Below are 15,841 nucleotides of genomic sequence, written 5' to 3' on the forward strand. Positions count from 1 at the left end.
CACGTCTTAACAGCTGAAGGTGTTGAAGTGGACCCAGAAAAGGTCAAGGCAGTATCAGAATGGAAGCAACCAACCTCAGCCTCGGAGATCAGGAGTTTCTTGGGATTAGCCGGCTATTACCGGAGATTCATAGAAGGTTTCTCTAAGATAGCCTGGCCTATGGCCGAGTTACTCTGGAAGGACACAAAGTTTGCCTGGTCTGAAGCTTGCGGGAGGAGTTTTCAAGAGTTGAAGAGGTGACTAACTTCTGCCCCAGTGCTAGTCTTGCCAGATAATCACAAGAGCTTTGTCATTTATTGCGACGCATCCCGACAAGGATTGGGCTGTGTGCTTATGCAAGAAGGAAGAGTTGTAGCTTATGCCTCAAGATAGTTGAGAGTACATGAGCAGAACTACCCCACCCATAATTTAGAGTTAGCCGCAGTGGTGCATTCTCTCAAGATTTGGAGACATTATCTAATCGGGAACAAGTGTGAAATCTATACGGATCATAAGAGCCTGCAGTACATTTTCACCCAGTCAGATCTCAACCTTAGACAGAGAAGATGGTTGGAGTTGATCAAAGACTATGATTTGGAAATTCATTACCACCCTGGAAAAGCTAATGTGGTGGTTGATGCGCTCAGTCGTAAAGCGTATTGCCATCACCTAGTTACGCAAGCCCCAGAGCTGAGTGAAGAAATGAGGAAGCTGAACCTAAGGGTCATACACCGCTCCTGCAACCACAATCTTAGTGTTCATCCCATACTGGATGACCAGATCAAGAAAGCTCAGATGGAGGATGAAAGATTGGTATGGATTAAAGATCGCAACAGTGAAGGCAAAGCCCTAGATTTCAGGGTAGATAAGGATGGAGTCTTGTGGTTCAAGAAAAGATTATGTGTGCCTAAGCAAGGTCATTTTCGCAGGACCATCTTGGATGAAGCCCATAACTCCACTTATTCCATTCACCCCGGCACTACGAAAATGTACCTGGACCTTAAGGAGAAGTATTAGTGGAATGGTATGAAGGGGGATATCGCTCGATTCGTTGCTCATTGTGATGTGTGCAAAAGGGTGAAGGCAGAGCACCAGAAACCCAGTGGATTACTCCAACCGCTGCCAATTCCAGTATGGAAGTGGGATGAAGTTAGTATGGATTTTATCACCGGTCTACCAAGAACCCAGAGCGGCCATGACTCGGTTTGGGTAATTGTCGATCGACTTACTAAGGTGGCACACTTCATCCTAGTACGTACCAACTATGGAGGGGATAAATTAGCCAAGTTATATATTGAGCGTATTGTGAAGTTGCATGGAGTACCTAAGAGGATTGTGTCAGATAGAGGCACCCAGTTCACTTCAAGATTCTGGGGCAGGTTACATGAAGCACTTGGTACAAAGTTGGACTTCAGTTCAGCATATCATCCCCAGACCGATGGCCAAACCGAAAGAGTTAATCAGATCCTTGAAGACATGCTAAGAGCCTGTGTTCTTACTTATGGCAAAAATTGGGAAGACAGTTTGCCATATGCGGAGTTCTCTTACAACAACAGTTACCAGTCCAGTTTGAAGATGTCGCCGTTTGAAGCCCTCTACGGGAGGAAGTGCCGCACACCCCTCATGTGGACTGAAGTCAGTGACCGCATTATTGAGGGCCCATATTTTATTAAAGAAGCAGAAGACAAGATAGCAGAAATCAGAGAGAATCTAAAGGCAGCTCAGTCCCGCCAGAAAAGTTATGCCGATAAAAAAGATGTACTCTCAGCTTTGAAGTTGGGGACTATGTGTACCTTAAAGTTTCCCCAATCCGCGGCACACGCAGATTCCAGATACAAGAAAAGTTGGCTCCACGTTACATTGGACCTTTCCCAACTATCAAGAAAGTGGGAGCGGTAGCCTATAAGCTTCAGTTGCCAGCAGAGATGTCAGATGTGCACGATGTATTCCACGTGTCCCAACTCAGAAAGTGTCTGCGAGTACCAGAAGAACAAGTGGCTCCAGAAACAATCGACCTGCAGGATGATCTCAGATACCAAGAAGTACCAGTAAAAATTCTAGATACTGTGACACGAAGAACCCGCAACTCAACAGTCAAAATTTGTCGAGTCCAGTGGAATGGACATTCGGAAGCAGAAGCAACTTGGGAGAGAGAAGACACGCTCCAAACCGAGTTCCCTGGCCTCTTTAGTGGTGAAGCTGAATCTCGGTGACGAGATTCAACCTAAGTGGGGTAGGTTTGTAACATCCTAGTTTTCATTACCATTGAAAGATATTTTCAAGTCAACCCCTAATTCCTTCTCCACTAAGCAAGAGAGAGATATTTTCAAGTCAACCCTCTAGTTCCTTCTTCACTAAGCAAGAGTGAGACCATGGCTCCCCTTGACCTATAAATAGAGCCCCCCCGTTTTGACGTGGCATCCACCCATGAGCAAGGTAGATGAGTTGTGGTAGGGCTAGGAGGGTGAGTGTTGGACTAGCCACTTAAAGGTGTGTGCTCCTTCGTAACCTTATCGCTCCAATAAGGTAAGTGTTTTTATAAGTATTAGACTCCCGGTTAAACTAGTAACGTAAAATAATACTAATGTTATAAGAGGTATTACATAACTACTAGGCCGACTATTTTATACTCTTGCCTTGCGTTAAGTATATTCGTTCCCTTCAGTAACCAGCTTACGCATGCTTGCACCTACGACAAAAATCACCCCGCCCGTTTCTATAGAAGCCTCTCGGGTCACCGCACCACGCCATAATTCCCAGATAATCATGACAGCACCTACCTTCTTCGCCATAACTCCATCACTCCCTATAAGCCACAGAGTACCCACAACATGGACCTTGAAATAACCCGTCATGCAAATATAGCGGCACCCACCTCGCCATAAATCGGGGTCGTCGCGCACAGTGCCGGCCTAGATTTTTCCACCGCGCGAACCGCCTCACCTCGTTCATAAAAGAAGCCGACGCCCCTCCCTGCCGTCCCCACCCGCGCTTGCTCTCGCTCGCGCATGCGCGACACGCCGGCCCCACGACGGGACCGCGCACTGCCGTCGGCACCGCGCCGTGCCGCCCACCTCCACGTCCCCACCTCGCCCACGCCGCTGCAGCGTCCTCGCCGGCTTTGCCGCCTCGACGCTCGCGCCTTCAGCGCTGCCACTGTTTGAGTTGACGGCGAGCTGCCGCAGCCCACGCCGTCGCCCGTCCCTGTGCGACGCCGCTGCTGCTCCCCTCGCCTATAAAAGGAGCAAGGCCGTGACGAACCCCATCATCAGCCCAAGCACACCGAGCCGCTTCACTCCGCTAGCTAAACCACTTCTCACGAGCCCAGCTCACTCACGAGACGAAGCTCCAACAGTTAACCCTCTTCCTCGAGCTGTTCCGCGCCAAGGTGAGATAGCAGGCAGCTCCCCGACCATTAACTCCGCAATACTAATAAAGGCCCAAAACACCCACCAGGTCGTGAGCACCTAATCCAAATCATTCTATTTGAATACCAACCAATACTGTAAACCTAATATCTCCTTCATATCAACTCCTTTTCACATAACTCTTCTTCCTAAACTCTTCTCAAATCATATATTATCTATTCCTCCTATTTTCATCTCCATTTGAGCTTATTTTATAGCTTGCTTGTGTTAGTTTGCCGGTTGTGCCGTTTCCGCCGTAGATCACGAAGTGATCGAGGAGGAGCCTGCCAAGGAGTACGAAGGCCAGTACAGCGGGCTGGATCTAGAAGACCCGTACCGCGAGCAGGAAGCCGCCGCCGACGACGCGTACGTAAGCGAAGGCAAGTTTCATTGACCCCTACGTGAGCGGTTGCATCCTTGTGAGGATGTCTAGTTGTAGCCCTGGTTTAGGATCGATTACATATACCGGAACTTGAGTGATTGAGTGTGCTCATACATGCATATGAGTAGTTATGCATATCCAGAGTTGAGACTAAGATATGAAGGGATTTGGCTGAGGCTAGGGCAGCTGGGTATGCTGGAGCCGGCGCTACCGTGGTGGTAGACTGGCAGGTGAGTGCTACCGTGGAGGTAGGCTCGAGTTAACATGTTGAGGGATGGTTGCTGCCCTGGTGAACCATAAGGACCGAGTTGTTTTGACATCTCACCTAGCTTACTTTAGTACGACCACAGGTTCCGTTATGGGCCGAACTTAGCCTAATCCCACTGGTTAGCCTGACGGTCGCAGGGATGGTTCACGGGCATAGACCATTGGGGTCAGGGCCCGAGGGTTTGTGCGGCCGGGCTGGGGCGTGACCACGGCTGGGTGTCGGCTATGTCGGTTGTCCGTTCGGCCAGTCGAGCTTGTGGGTACAGTGTACGACCTCTGCAGAGTGTAGAATCCATTCGAATGGTCTGTGTCCACGGAATGGACAGGCTATGGTGTGGTCCTGACAACTAGTGAGCTACCTACTGTGGGTTGTGTCGGGAAGAGTTGCATACCATAAGTTGCATTACTAATGCATTGTGCTTAATGTGCGTCGTGCATGTCATTCCCCTCCCGTAGGGTGAGGTGGAACTTGCTGAGTACTTTTGTACTCACCTGTTTATGACTTATTGCAGAGGATCCTGATTTCGTGCCTGAGGAAGGTGAGTAGTTCGTGCCCTATACCCAAGCCTGGAGTGGTGCCGTTGCAGTAGAAGCCATCATGTCAGATGAAGAGTTTATCCTTTCGTTTATCACCGCTACTGTTGTATTTCTAGTTTATATTATTATTGTAATCGAATGTATTAAATAAAGCTATGTGTGACTGTGGCACCACTTGTGTAATGTATTTTCACCAGAGACTATTTTCTGGTGTTTAAATACATGTTTAGCTCCGGTTGTTTAGACCGGGGCGTTTCATTTAGGCAATATGTGATTTGTATACTGTGCATATGCTTATCTTTTTGATATGTGGCAAGCACTTACCGGGACTATTGTGTTTAATTCTATTTTAGTTCTATTTTAAACGAATTTTTTATCGTTCATGTATGTTTAGACGTGGGTTAGCACGTGGCACGTTCTCGGGCAATATATGTAGTATGCTAGCTCTTATTTAATGAATATGATAGGTAGTTTGGTTAAGCCGAGAATAAACTTGGTGGTTCTAACAATCGGAGTCGGAGATGAGTACTTTCAAGGGGGCTTCACGATGCGCCTCAGAGTATCTCACGTACAGCACTCATGCAGTCATGTGTAAGCATCTTGGGTTAGAGATCGCCTGAAATACTAAAGGATGGTTTATAAACCATGCTTCGGGCAAAAAGAAGATGCTTTGTTTTAGGAAAAGGAAAAAAAAGATGCTTTTTGTAGTGTGGCCCCTATCATCGCCCCCGGTGCAGGCGGATCGGTCTTTGCCGGCATTGGCGATTGGGCAAAGGACACCTATAACAAATTGCACAGCAGTTTAGCATAATCTACACTGCACGCGCATGACACGTCACAATCAGAAGCCGCGTGCGTCTTATGATTTGTGACGAGAAAGTCATGAACAGCAGCTGTCCAATAAGACGAGAAGCCTAGCAGGCGACAGCCATCCATCGGTCCCACTTGGCAGTGAAACACCCGTGAGATATCGAAAAGCAAACGGTGAAGCTTCTAAGCAGCCCCAATCAACATGCGACATGCTGCCTTGCTGCTGGAACAATAAAGCAGACCACTACTGGTGGCAGTGCGCACTCCACTAACTCGATCATTCATTCAGTCACAGGCTCACAGGAGGAGCACCACTCTTAGAAGCTTCACATGAAAGCAAAGCATTGCTTTTGCAAGAGATAATGTTTTTAGCGAAAAGAGGCTGGAAAACCAGCTCAAAAGCACAAACAATCTGGAATAGATTACAAGCAAGCACATCACCCCATCTGATCGGAATATTTTTGAACGAACCCCCATCTGATCAGAATAGCATCATTCAAATAAGGAATCCAGCAGTACTTCTGAATTCGCCGCCGCTGGCGAGAACAAGGAGCGAAGGGTCTGATTGGTTGTTGCTCAGGACTAATCTATAGTCCCATCGTATCGGACACGTTAAGGGTCTGTCCGCCGGTTTAAAGTTTAGTTTGTATCGGATGTTTGACACTAATTATAAATATTAAATATAAATTAATTATAAAATTAATTGTATAAATAGAGATTAATTCACAACATGAATCTATTAAATCTAATTAATCAATTATTAGTTCATATTTACTGTAGAATAATATGGTCAAACTATGGACTAATTAGATTTAATGGATTCATCTCGTAAATTAGCTTTTACTTATACAATTGATTTTGTAACTAAACTATATTTAATACTTCTAATTGGTGTCTAAACATCCGATATGATGGGGCTAAAGTTTAATTCTCATCGTCCAAATAGACCTTAAATATAATCTAATTATATCCATTGCATAAATAGAGGCTAATTCGCGAGACGAATCCATTAAACATAATTAGTCCATAATTTGACAATATTGTACTACATTAAATATATGCTAATAATGGATTAATTAGACTTAATATATTCATCTTGTGAATTAGCACCATTATAAATTAGCACCAACTTATAGTTTTAAAAGTTAGCTTAAATTTTATCCTTCTATTTGGCATCTAAATATTCGATGTGACGTGGACTAAAATCTCGTGACACGGGCTAAAGTTTACTCTCAACGTCCCACGTAGCACGGACTAAAAATTAAAATTTAAGTATTGAATCCGGAGGCAGCAAAACCAGTTGTATGCAGAAGAATATTCCTCAGTATAAACACAAGTCCAATGTCTAACATACGTACGAACTGCCCCTCTGCCAAACAGTCCAAGTGAAAAAAACCCAAAAAAATCATCAGTAATTAAAAATTACAGCAATTCAGGTCTCCAATTAGATTAGATCCACTACGGTCTCCAAGAAGATGTCTGCTCTGATCCCGTTCCAGGATCCTATCTTGGCATCAGGAATCTAATTGAAATGTGCCCAAGATGGAGTCTTTGTTGCAAACCAAGATGATAAGTCCAACCTTTCAAAAAAAGATGATAAGTCCATCTGGTTCAGTTCAATTGCAAGGCATCCCCAAGTCCAAACTTGCAACCTTTGATGGATTCAGTAGTCCGGCATGAGCTGGGAAATCTTGCCCTCCTCGCCGGGGGTGGTGGCAGTGCGGTCCGTTGCGCGGAGCCACAGGCAGACGGCGGAGAAGCTGAGCACGAGGCTGAGCAGCCCGCTTCCAAGGCCGATGCTGACGATGGCGAGCACGGAGAGGCCCCGCGTCCGCAGCGGCGGCAGCGGGTACCCGTACAGGTCCTTGTTCCCCGCAAACGAGCTGGCATTGAACCTCGCCGTCCCGACGGCCGCCGTGCCGCCACTGGTGCGGTTGGCAAGGAGCACAGGGATGGGGCCCGAGAGGCGGTTGTAGGAGACGTCGAAGGTGGAGAGCCGGACGAGGAGGCCGAGCTCGTCAGGGATGGGGCCGGACAGCTGGTTGCCGTGGAGATCTATGACGTTGAGGTAGGCGCAGCTGGCGAGTTCCCGCGGGATGGCGCCGGAAAGCGCGTTGGAGGAGAGATTGAGCACGGCGAGGTTCAGCAGCGCGGAGAGCTCCGGTGGGATGGCGCCGGACAGCGTGTTGGCGGAGAGGTCCAGCGACTGGAGGTTGGTGCAGTTGGAGAGCTCAGGCGGGATGGTGCCGCCGAGGGACAGCCCCGGGAGGGCAAGTTTGTACACGCGCCCGTTGTTGCAGGTCACGCCCTGAAGGTGCGAGTAGAAGCCCTCGCACGGCGCCGAGAACGCCGCCTTGGTCCAGTTGCGGAGTCCACCGGAGGGGTCGGAGAGGGACTGGTGGAGGTGAGACAGGCACCGCTCGTCGTCGGGGTCGGCTGCGCAAGGCGGCGGCGAGAGGAGGAACAGCACTGCGGCGGCGGCGGCGACGGCGAGGTGGTGTCGGGACATTTGGGGGGAACGGTGGAGGGGAGCGAACTCACTCCGGGAGTCGAGAGTTTGGTGGAGCGTGTCACTAGCATTAAAAATGGAGTCTTTTACATGTGTGCCATAAGTACCATCGAAATTTTAGAAAGATCCTCTGTACCCTTGTTCGAGGTTTTTTTACCTGTGTGCCACTTCCATCAATTTTACCTGTAGCAGCAGTTAACGTGCAGCGGAAAAGATGATTTTACCCTCAGTCGGAGAATCCAACAAATTTTTTATTCTTACTCTAGTGCGACTATACAATTTTTTGTTCTTCACTTTAGTGCCACTGTATATTCTCACAGGTTGTATGTGTGCACATAAAAATTCTGCCCTCAGCATAGCATGAAAATATAATATTGCAAGATAGCCAAAATATTCAACAATTGAGACAACCACAATTGGTAATTAAATAGAATCAGATATAAAAGAGGTCCAAATATATCATCGACGTGCATAGTCAGCTTGATCGCAAAGTCAAGTTTGCATATAAAAGATGGTTACATTGACCTCATTACTATTCTAAACAAGGTTTGGTCATGCAGACCTCAAGTACTACAAAAGCATGCCATACAGATGCAAACTCATCAAAGATCAAGTCTTTTCTTGAATCTAGTTCCTATGGCCGGACTAGAAGGGGAACTAGAGACCTTGCTACGGGTTGACATGGCTGGACTAGTCTTGTTTGGAGTAAGTTTTTTAATGGCCTTTTTCTTCTTGTCCTACTGCTGACGTGTGCTCTTGTCAGCCATGTGCTGCTCACTTGATCTATAAGGATATGTAATCGCTAAAAGATCTAGCTGATTTGAACCTGTTGCAAACCCTCTGGTAAAGAAGACATTAGTAAACCTATTAAAGTGGTAAAACGACAATTTTAGAATATTAGCTTACCTCACAGCGGGGTCACTAGCCTCAGCGGTTGAAGTATCAGAAGTATTCTTTTGTTTCTTCTCACCAGTTGATGAGAATGATTTGTTCTTCCTTTTCTTTGATAGATCCGCAACAGTAGGCAGAACCGGAAAGACCATCCTTTGTGCAGGTGCTGCAAGCACAATTCTGATCTCAGTAGTAGCTGGTGCTATCTTCTTTTCTTCTTTTTGGGTAGACCTCTGCACGACAAATATGTTAGCAACTAGTAATGCAGCTAACATGTAAAAATAATTACAAATTTTAGCTTCCATATTACCTTTCAGCAAGCATTGCCGCTATGCGTTTGGGTCACCATCCTTACAAGTGTACCAATGATGTCCATACTGGTGACAGATTGGACACTCATGCCTACCCTTGGCTCCTTTGCTGCCACCCTCTACTGCTCCCTTGTATCTGTTTTGCCTTCTCCTACCGGCTGTTGACTTCAACAATGGAGGATGCATGAAGAAACCATGTTCTGCTTTGGGCCACATAAACTTGTCTGGTATAGCAGAGATTGTACCATCATAGGCAGCCCTGAACATCTAAACTGAGTAGTAGTTGTCCATATGATCTTCTATCTTCTCTCCAGGTATAGAGGTGATAAAGGCAATTGCATGCTTACGTGGTAATCCAGAAACTTCCCATGCTCTGCATGAACATGTCCTTTCTTATAGGTTCAGAACAAACCTGTAACTAGAACCTCCCCTTGCTGCAACCTCTGCAATCCCATCAGGTGATCTAGTGACAATATCAATGTTAAGGTTCCTGCTTTGCTCCTTCAACTTAGTTATGACGTGTGGTAAACTTTTACCTTCCATCTTGATAGCATGCGTTGCAAGAGCCAACTTAAATTTAGATATGTTTGGATAGATGCTCCCTACTTCCATAGGAGGGTCATCTTTGTTGTATGCAACTTCAGGTATGTGAGATGGCAATCTATCCTTAACAATATCATCTACCTCAGCATCCATATCGGTGTCAGACATAGAATCAGATTCAGAGTCCGAACTTGGATCATAATCTTCATCCTTTTTCTTAGTTGTGTCAACATTTGCATGAGAAGTAGGTGCTATCTCAATGTATAAACCCTCTTCATCAACCCCCATATATTCATTCTCTAGTTCAGGATTCATAAGATAGTTGTCCACTTCCTCTACCATGTCATTATCTTGTTCTGTAACAGTCCCAGGTTGAGTTCCTTTGCTAGGTTCTACATAGCTAGGGGCTGACATTGACAGGGTGCATGGGATTTCAACATTGTCCCATAGTGGAATTTCTGGTGGATCAGCATTAGGTTTATGGTATGCAATTGACATGCAACAACATTTGGAACTCATATGTTTTGCTAACATATTTATTAAGTCTTGGTCAGAATAAATTTGTATGTTGGACTAGCTATCAGTATAGAAATAGAACAGCTTCACTACATCACCATACCCACAAGGAAGCTTATCCACAATTTCATGAACAGGGTCTTTAAAATTTGTGGTGTATGAATCAACAACTTTGGTAATGCCAAACCATGGTCCTCGCATAGTTGGACTAATTATCCTAATTTCTAGATTGAAACTGGTCTCGATGTCATTCCTACAGATGAACATACATATCTACACAGCTTAATCAAATCCTAACAACACCAAACATGGCACTGATGTTATGCAATTGAAGGCAGAAAGGAGAACTCACCCATCTGGAAGCCAAGCTGGTCGCTCGTCCACCATCCTTTAAGAAACCGCAACAAATCATAACAAATCGGGCCCTACAGCCACAGGCGACCCGGCTTGCGCCTGCATGCTCCCTGCTCAGGTCCCACGGCCGCTCCCGCACGACACCCTGCCTCCCCACGCGAGGCGTCGCGGCCGCTCCCGCACAAGGTCCTACCCGACGCCTGCACCCCTGCCCGCAAGGACCCCGCCGCTCGCGAAGCCGACCCAGACGCAAGGGTCACACCGGCCTCCTTCCTCCACTTGAGATGCAGCGGATGCGTCTCCTCCACTCTGCTCCAGTGCTCCCTCAGTTCCTATCTAGGGTTTGTCTTCAGGTGGAGAATGGAGCTCTAGTGAACGATCCAGAGAAGAGAGGAGGTTGACTGAGAGAGTGATGGGCAATAGAGTAATTTTAAGACTAGTAGGGAGCATCTCTGTTAGAATTAAATGGTAAGGTGACGGAAGTGACGTATAGGGAAAGAAAATTTCAGGGTTGTCGAACCCGGAGCTACGGGGTTGTGTACATAACATAGTTTAAACAGGATTAGGAGATAAGGCTTGCTTTATCTCTTATTTATGTTGTTTTCTACTCGTATGAGTAGGAGATAAAGCTAGTCGGTACAGAAAGAAACTACTCGAGTTGTATTCAGGTACGATTTCTTGGCTAGTATTGGATTAGGATTCATGTAACTCTATCCTCCCGGATATATAAGGGAGGCAGGGATCCATTCAAAACACAACATCAACATCCAAGGCAATACAAACCAGCATACAGGACGTAGGGTATTACACACCTCGCAGCGCGAACCTGTCTAAGTTTTGTGTTCCTTGCACTTTCGAGTTCCTGATCTCGGCGTCTACTCACCTAAACTTACCACCTCAGGTATACCTCTCGGTGGGCAACCGGTAAAACACCGACAGCTGGCGCACCAGGTAGGGGAGCGCATCGAAGATCCACCGGCGAACTCGATGGCATCTTTCCAGTTCACCAGATCAATACCCTCTCAGGGCACGACGTTTGTTTTTGGCTCGTGGGTCTGCGTCGCAGATGGTGCGGGCAGTTTCCGTCGATTCCTCATCGACATGAAGCCGAAAACTCCCGCGGCAGGTTCTCATAGCGACCTCGACAAGTTCGTTGATAATCTCGATGACTTGTCAATCCATGGATCCGCAACGAGGACCGAGGAGGAGTCTACTTCTGGCGCGACTTCATCCAGCGCTGCAACAACCTTCCTTAGGTTGAACTCATTCCAATCTGAGGACTCGCGTAGCCGATCACGACTCGGTCTATGCAATTTGGCCACTGATCTCCAGGAGGCCGACATCTCCGAGTTCCTCTCCACATTGGAGGAGGACTTGGACTCTCTACTCCAACTCAGAAAGCTCGAAGCCACCGCACGTCGGGGGGATTCGTGTTGTTTTGGTGCCAACAGTCTGATGATCACCTCCACTCCGGAGGAGCGTTTCGTGCATTGGAAGGGCATGAAACCTTTTGGTCTACTCGAGGCTGAAGATCGACTTGTGGCACACCTCGAGCCCTTGCCCTTTCAGGAGGGCAGGCCATTAGCCATCGTGGTAGAGGAGTCGACCGAGCTAGTCGACGCGAGCTCCGATGAGCTCATCTCATGCCAGGTGCTGATGGCGGAAGAAGGCGAGGATGATGGCGACTTGCCCATCATCGACTTTGATGTGGTATCTGAAGATGAGGCCACAGCCAACACCGGCGACGAAAACGACGCTGATCATGAGGCACGGAGGACAAGGAATAGAGCTCGTGCAGCCCGCGCGAAGGAGGGTCAATGAGGGCATGCGATCTATGCATCGCGAGCTTGACGCTGAATTCGCAGCCGTAAGCGAGCGGGGCTTCAGGACTCCGGTGGCCAACATCATCAGGGTAACGGCTATACTCGAGCGCAGTAACGATCCAAACGTGCGTCAAGCATTTCGTTACGCACAGAGGGCTTGGGTTCAGCTTGATCAACAAAACCCGGCGTCTACCCTCAAGGAGGAGCGCGTGGGCGAAAGCCGAAGCCAGGTTCATAGTCGAACGGCAGGCGGCCGTCCCCGACCTCAGCGCAGCAACAACGACAACGCTCGCGGGAGTCAGGCCCCTAGCGGGAGGCAACAGCCACCTCCAGGGGGTAACCCGCGGCAGGCCAATCATTGGCCTCCACCAGAAGACCTGCGCCAGCGAATCAATGAAGGACGCGATGCGCGGTCCATAATTGATTCCAAGCGCAGAGAGCGCGAAGTAGTCGAGACAGAAGGTACTGACTGCAGCGACTGATTTCTAGCTTTCTCCGCATGGTTTAGCAGTTACAAGTACCCTGAGGGCTTCAAGCCGATCGGCATCACCAAATATGATGGCAAGCAAGCTCCTCAGCAATGGCTACGTTGCTACTCCACCGCCATTGAAGTCGCAGGGGGCTCCAACATCACCAAGGTCGTCTACTTCCTGATAGCTTTGGACCCTGCGCCGCTCACTTGGTTGGAGAGCCTCAGCAACAACTCGATCGACTCCTGGGAGAGGCTCAAGAAGGTCTTCATCGACAACTTCCAGGGGGCGATCACTCGCGCAGGTACTCGTCACGATCTTGCTCAATGTAAACAGGAACGTAACAAGTTCCTACGGTCCTATACACGTCGTTTCTTCAATGTTCGCGCTACCATTGCAAATATCTCGGAGGAAGACATCATCGACTACTTCTACAACGGCATCACCGACCTAGGCATCTACAGAGACTTTGGGCGGAACAGACCAAAAACTGTTGCAGGGCTTCGTGATATGATGCATGACTGGTCCGAGCAGGAAGAGAAGATGCGGGAGCGGTTCCCGAGGCGCAATGATAGCAACCTGAGGTGTCCAAATGACAACCGCAACGACAAGAGCCAGCGGGACTATTCGGGTCCATCCCGAAAACGCAAGCCAGATGATCTCATCGCGGCTGTGGATCGTCCCTCGCAAGGCAAGAAGTCAACGATGTAGGAAGAGTTCGAGAAGCTCCTACAGAAGAAATGCCCATGGCATCCAGGTGCCAATCATGCGGCAATTGATTGCTACCACCTCCGGAGGACATTTAGTAATCCCGGTGGTGGCAAGAAGAACAAGAAGCCAGTGGACAAAGAATCCGAAGACGACGACCAAGGGGACCAAGCGCACAACACGAAGTTTCAGGATACTTCAAAGACCATCAACGTCATCTTCGGGGGAGATGGAGACTTCGGTTCCAGGCGGGAACAAAAACTGCTTCTCCAGGAGATCATGTCCGTCGAGCCGGCGGCACCGCGACCACTCCGCTGGTCAGAGGTGCCCATCTCATTCTCCCGCAACGATCATTGGACAAGCTTTTCGGAGCCCGGTAAGTTCCCCCTGATCCTGGATCCGGTGGTGGCAGAAGACAGGCTCACCAAGGTGCTCATCGACGGTGGGAGTGGTCTCAACCTTATCTTTGCCAGCACTTTGAGAAAGATGGGTCTGGACTTCACGGACTTTCTGGTTCCAAGCAAGTCTCCTTTCTACGGCATTCTCCTAGGTAATGCGGCTCACCCACTTGGCATGGTGATTCTTCCAGTCACCTTCGGCACGAGGGAGAACTACCGCACCGAGTTCATTAAATTCGAAGTTGCTAACTTCAAATCTTCTTATCATGCCATACTGGGCCGTCCGGCACTCACCAAATTCATGGCATTGCCGCATTATATTTATCTGCTTCTCAAGATGCCAGGACAAAGTGGGGTACTCACTCTTCGAGGCGACTTGAAGAAGTCATATGATTGCAACCAGGAGGCAACCTAGTATGCTTCAACTACGCGTGTGCCAGATGCTTCAGGGGAAGTACTCGCGGCCGCACAACAGCTCTCCCAAGCTGGGCTGGAGATCCCTTCGAAAAAGGCCAGCAAGTTGAGCATCCAGTCGACTGGTGACGTGGCCCTCAAGTCGATCCAACTCCAGGAGGGTGACTCATCCAAGACCGCCCTCATCGGCGTGGGCTTAGATGAGAAATAGGAACTTGCGCTCGTCAGTTTCCTCTGGGCTAACCGAGACATATTCGCGTGGAAACCAGCGGATGTGCCAGTGGTGCCCAGGGAACTGATCAAGCATAGTCTGAATGTACACCCACAGGCTATGCCCAAAAAGCAACGCCTTCGAAGATTTGCTCACGACAAGCGTGAAGCAATTAAACGGGAAATAGCTAAACTCCTCGCGCCTGGCTTCATTAAAGAAGTGATTCATCCAGAGTGGGTAACTAATCCCGTCCTTGTAAGGAAAAAGAATAATGAATGAAGAATTTGCATTGATTACACCGATCTCAACAAACATTGCCCGAAGGATCACTTCGGGCTACCACGCATTGATCAAGTCGTCGACTCGACGGCGGGTTGTGTACTCCTCTACTTTCTTGATTGTTATTAAGGATATCACCAGACTGCACTCAAGGAGGAAGATCAAATCAAAACCGTGTTCATCACCCCATTTGGGACATACGCTTACAAAACAATGTCTTTCGGGTTGAAAAACGCAGGAGCAACCTATCAGCGCGCGATTCAGATGTGCTTTGCTGATTAGCTGCATCGGAATGTTGAAGCTTACGTGGATGACGTGGTCATCAAGACCAGTAATCCCGACGGTCTGATTGCAGACTTGTAAGAGACGTTTAGCAGCCTACGCAGGTTTCGCTGGAAGCTCAACCCAACTAAGTGCATTTTGGGAGTACCATCAGGGAAATTGCTCGGGTTCATCATCAGCAACCGGGAAATTGAGGCCAATCCTGTGAAGATTACGGCCACCACTGATATGGGGGCTCCGGCCACAATCAAAGATGTGCAGAAGCTAACAGGCTATATGGCAGCGCTGAATAGGTTCATCTCCTGGCTCGGAGAGAGAGGACTACCCTTCTTCAAGCTCCTAAAGCGCCAAGATAAGTTCCAATGGATGTAGGAGGCCGAGCGAGCCTTGCAAGACCTGAAGCATCACCTTCAGTCTCCTCCGGTCCTTACAGCATCATTGCTGGGAGAAGATCTACTACTCTATATTGCGGCGACAACTCATGTTGTCAGCAGTACCATTGTAGTCGAGCGCAACAAGGAAGGCCATGCATTTGGAGTGCAGAGGCCTGTGTATTTCATCAGCGAGGTACTCTCCGAATCCAAGGTACGGTACCCGGCAGTTCAGAAACTCTTATATGCAATTCTGATTACATCGAGAAAGTTACGCCATTACTTCGATGAGTACAAGATCACTGTGATTACGGATTTTCCATTGGCGGATATTCTCCATAATCAAGATGCCACGGGGCATATATCAAAATGGACAGTG

General features: G+C 48.2%; 1 protein-coding gene and 1 long non-coding RNA gene across 3 annotated transcripts; both read right to left on the reverse strand.

Moving 5' to 3' along the window:
* Nucleotides 1-6,666: 6,666 nt before the first annotated feature.
* LOC112881602 (receptor-like protein 44) lies at nucleotides 6,667-8,101 on the reverse strand. The gene has a single exon (XM_025946382.1). The coding sequence runs from the start codon at nucleotides 7,889-7,891 to the stop codon at nucleotides 7,046-7,048; it is 846 nt and encodes a 281-aa protein (XP_025802167.1). The 5' UTR covers nucleotides 7,892-8,101; the 3' UTR covers nucleotides 6,667-7,045.
* Nucleotides 8,102-8,331: 230 nt separating this feature from the next.
* LOC112883612 lies at nucleotides 8,332-10,918 on the reverse strand. 2 transcript variants are annotated; one of them, XR_003226892.1, is made up of 4 exons: nucleotides 10,505-10,915; nucleotides 9,093-9,556; nucleotides 8,798-9,015; nucleotides 8,332-8,731 (listed from the first exon to the last, which is right to left on the reverse strand). It is a non-coding gene; the product is annotated as an uncharacterized LOC112883612 (long non-coding RNA). The 2 variants fall into 2 exon arrangements; XR_003226891.1 differs by having other exon boundaries at nucleotides 9,093-10,918.
* Between the last annotated feature and the right edge of the window lie 4,923 nt (nucleotides 10,919-15,841).

The sequence above is a fragment of the Panicum hallii genome, chromosome 2 (genome assembly GCF_002211085.1).
Source record: "Panicum hallii strain FIL2 chromosome 2, PHallii_v3.1, whole genome shotgun sequence".
NCBI classification, from domain to species: domain Eukaryota; kingdom Viridiplantae; phylum Streptophyta; class Magnoliopsida; order Poales; family Poaceae; genus Panicum; species Panicum hallii.